This window comes from Thunnus thynnus, chromosome 22 (assembly GCF_963924715.1).
Source record: "Thunnus thynnus chromosome 22, fThuThy2.1, whole genome shotgun sequence".
NCBI classification, from domain to species: domain Eukaryota; kingdom Metazoa; phylum Chordata; class Actinopteri; order Scombriformes; family Scombridae; genus Thunnus; species Thunnus thynnus.
In genome coordinates this window covers 18829897-18832680 of record NC_089538.1, presented here as the reverse complement: position 1 = coordinate 18832680, position 2784 = coordinate 18829897, and the positions used below count along the sequence as shown (strand labels likewise).

The window sequence follows — 2784 nt, the reverse complement described above, 5'->3', positions numbered from 1 at the left end:
TATTAAGAAAATTAGTCCGCCTGCTATTCCAACACAAGTGATCAGTGAGATTGATTAAGCAACAGCAATAACTGAAAATGCTTTAATTCTGCAGCCCAACAGTAGAAAGTAACTACTGTAAGAATTGATTTAAGTACAATTTTGAGGCACTTGTACTCCCACTGCATCTCAGAGGAAAATATGTATTACTTTGCCGATTCAAAAGTTATAGAAATAAACAACCCCACTCCAATTTGTTTACGCAGTTGCGGAAGATTGATTGAGCAATAGCTGTGTTGAATGTCAAACGACACAAGTCAAGAGTCTAAAAGCCATGAAAGCACCTGTGAGGTTGTCCCCTGGCGATCTTTATAATTGGGTAAAGGAGGCTCAATTCCTGCTTCTGTTTTGCTCAATACTTGGTAAATCTTTTGCAAACCAGTTAACAACTTGGTTCCAGCCCACGTTTTCCTGAGGAAATTATTCAGAAATCAGCCAGGAACAGAGCACCACCACAGATACTTTATAATTGCATAAGGGGGGCATGTGACAACACGTTATTATCAACTGAAGAATATAAAAGCAGACACAGTGACCACACAAGTCACAGCTTTGGAGACAGAGCAAAGAAAATCAGTCCGCCAGCTATCCAAACACAAGTGATCAACCGACAGAGATGGATGCCTTCAAAGAATACCTGGAAGCCAGGGAAGCCCAGCTGAAGGACAGCCAAATCCAGATTGAGGGACTGAAGAGAAAAGGTAGAAAGAATCTTTCTCATTAAAGATTTTAATGAGTAATTTTCTCTTTAAGCAATGTTTGTATTTTGATAAAATACACAAGACAAGACATAGAAAAGAAATACATTTACAAAATATGATAATGAGAATGTTTTGTTTTATATAGAGAGCATCATGGTGGCATTCACTGCTGTGGCAGAATACAGTGGGGCCCATGGACCCTTCAACATGGACAGAACTCTGGTTTACAACAAGGTGATTACAAACATTGGTGATGCCTACAATAGCTGCTCAGGTAAGATCATTATATAATGCCCCAATCATAATCATCTATTTGATTGTTTGGTTTGATTTGGTTAGTTTCATGGCTTTTCACAGTTTCTGAAGCTTTGGATTTACTAATAACCAGTGCAATTCTAGACTAATACAACTCAACTATATACTGAGACAAAAAACTTGAGTAATTAATATTTTTTACATCAACAATGAATATTTGAACTTCATGTAAGGTGAAAGCGGTCAGTCATAGTGATAGAGATTTATTGTTAGTCTTATCACTGTTTACATCTGCATTAAACTGCAGAGAAAAAAAGGGTAGTGGCTACTGGCTAGCTGGTAAACAAAGAGCATCTAGAAAGTTACAGAGCTAAAAAAGAGAGTTAATATTGAACTTTCACTCATCAGATAGCTAGAAACCCGACACAAAATACATGTTAATACTGCTCCATGTGTGCTGGATGTGTAATAGGCACTTCTTGGCTATAACCACTTCATATCGGAGGCTTTTGTTTTTCAGCTTGTAGATTTCTACTGCCCCCCAGAAGCCAAACAAAGTAATTAATGCAGCTTTAAAGAAAGACATGATCAGAACTTTCTGCAAATGATATTGCAACAAGATCTTCCTAAAGATAAACAAAGCTTTGAAAACCCAACATATAATCAGTATGTTATAGGTATGTCTTCATGTGTTTATGCAGGTATTGTCATTGTATCTTATTTGAAGTTACTTAAACTCAAAAAAACAGGTGATGGGTACAATCAATTGCGATAATAATTTACAATGTTACAATAAAAATATAAATAATATATGACTTGAAAATAATGAAGAATAAAAATAAAAAAATGGTACTTCTATACACTTGGTAAGATTTGTATGCATTTTAGTGTTAATTTAATCTCTGATTCAGTTTTTTTTAACCCTACGTCTTTCAGAGCTTTTCAAAAACTTTTTATATTTGAAAAATCCCATTTTGTGTCTGCAGGTATCTTCAGTGCACCTGTTGCAGGTCTTTATTATTTTACCTTCTTCTATCATGCTGGAGGACAACATCCATCAAAGCTGTTCCTGATGAAGAACTGCGAGACCATTGTCATGACATCTGATCACAAATCAAGCCATGACTCAGCTGATAATGGAGGAAATGCAGCATTCCTGCAGTTGAAGGAAGGTGATCAGGTTTTTGTGCGCCTGGGTGCAAATACTCATGTTTGGGGATCAAGCCAAACCAACTTCAGTGGCTTTCTGGTCCGTCACATGTGAGAATCAATGACCCCAGAATGGTTTTTGTGGTTCAGTTTATTCCTGCCTGAATATACTGTACATCCAAAAACATGAGATCAATGAAGCATCTACTGTGCTACCAATAAAACTCAAATTTCGATTTAACAGATAGATGTTACTATATTCAACCAAAATAAATCATTGAAACATTAGTCCAATGAGTCTTGACTGTTTCATTTTCAACTTCATGTCATAAAAAGTGACGAAAAATATAAAAATCTAATGATTCACAGAAGATCAAGCCATTTTGGTAACTCCATGAGTTTTCATCCAAACAATAACAGTAGTTACTTTCTTCTTAATTTCAACAGCTAAAATGGAACCACAACATAATCCATATATATTGCACCTATGGCATTGTTCAATCATATATAAATCTAACTTGTTGTCTGGTATCACTGTCAGTTTCCTGTTACTGAACATTTGTCAGTATAATCTCAGATTTTATTTTATGGTTTGTACACTCATCCACACGTCTCAGATCAACATACTGACAGGAAGGCT

General features: G+C 35.8%; 1 protein-coding gene across 1 annotated transcript; it reads left to right on the top strand.

The window, feature by feature from the left end:
* Positions 1-543: 543 nt before the first annotated feature.
* LOC137174552 (complement C1q-like protein 4) lies at positions 544-2432 on the top strand. The gene is made up of 3 exons (XM_067579932.1): positions 544-740; positions 886-1014; positions 1982-2432. The coding sequence occupies exons 1-3, from the start codon at positions 656-658 to the stop codon at positions 2257-2259; spliced, it is 492 nt and encodes a 163-aa protein (XP_067436033.1). The 5' UTR covers positions 544-655; the 3' UTR covers positions 2260-2432.
* The last annotated feature ends 352 nt before the right edge of the window (positions 2433-2784 follow it).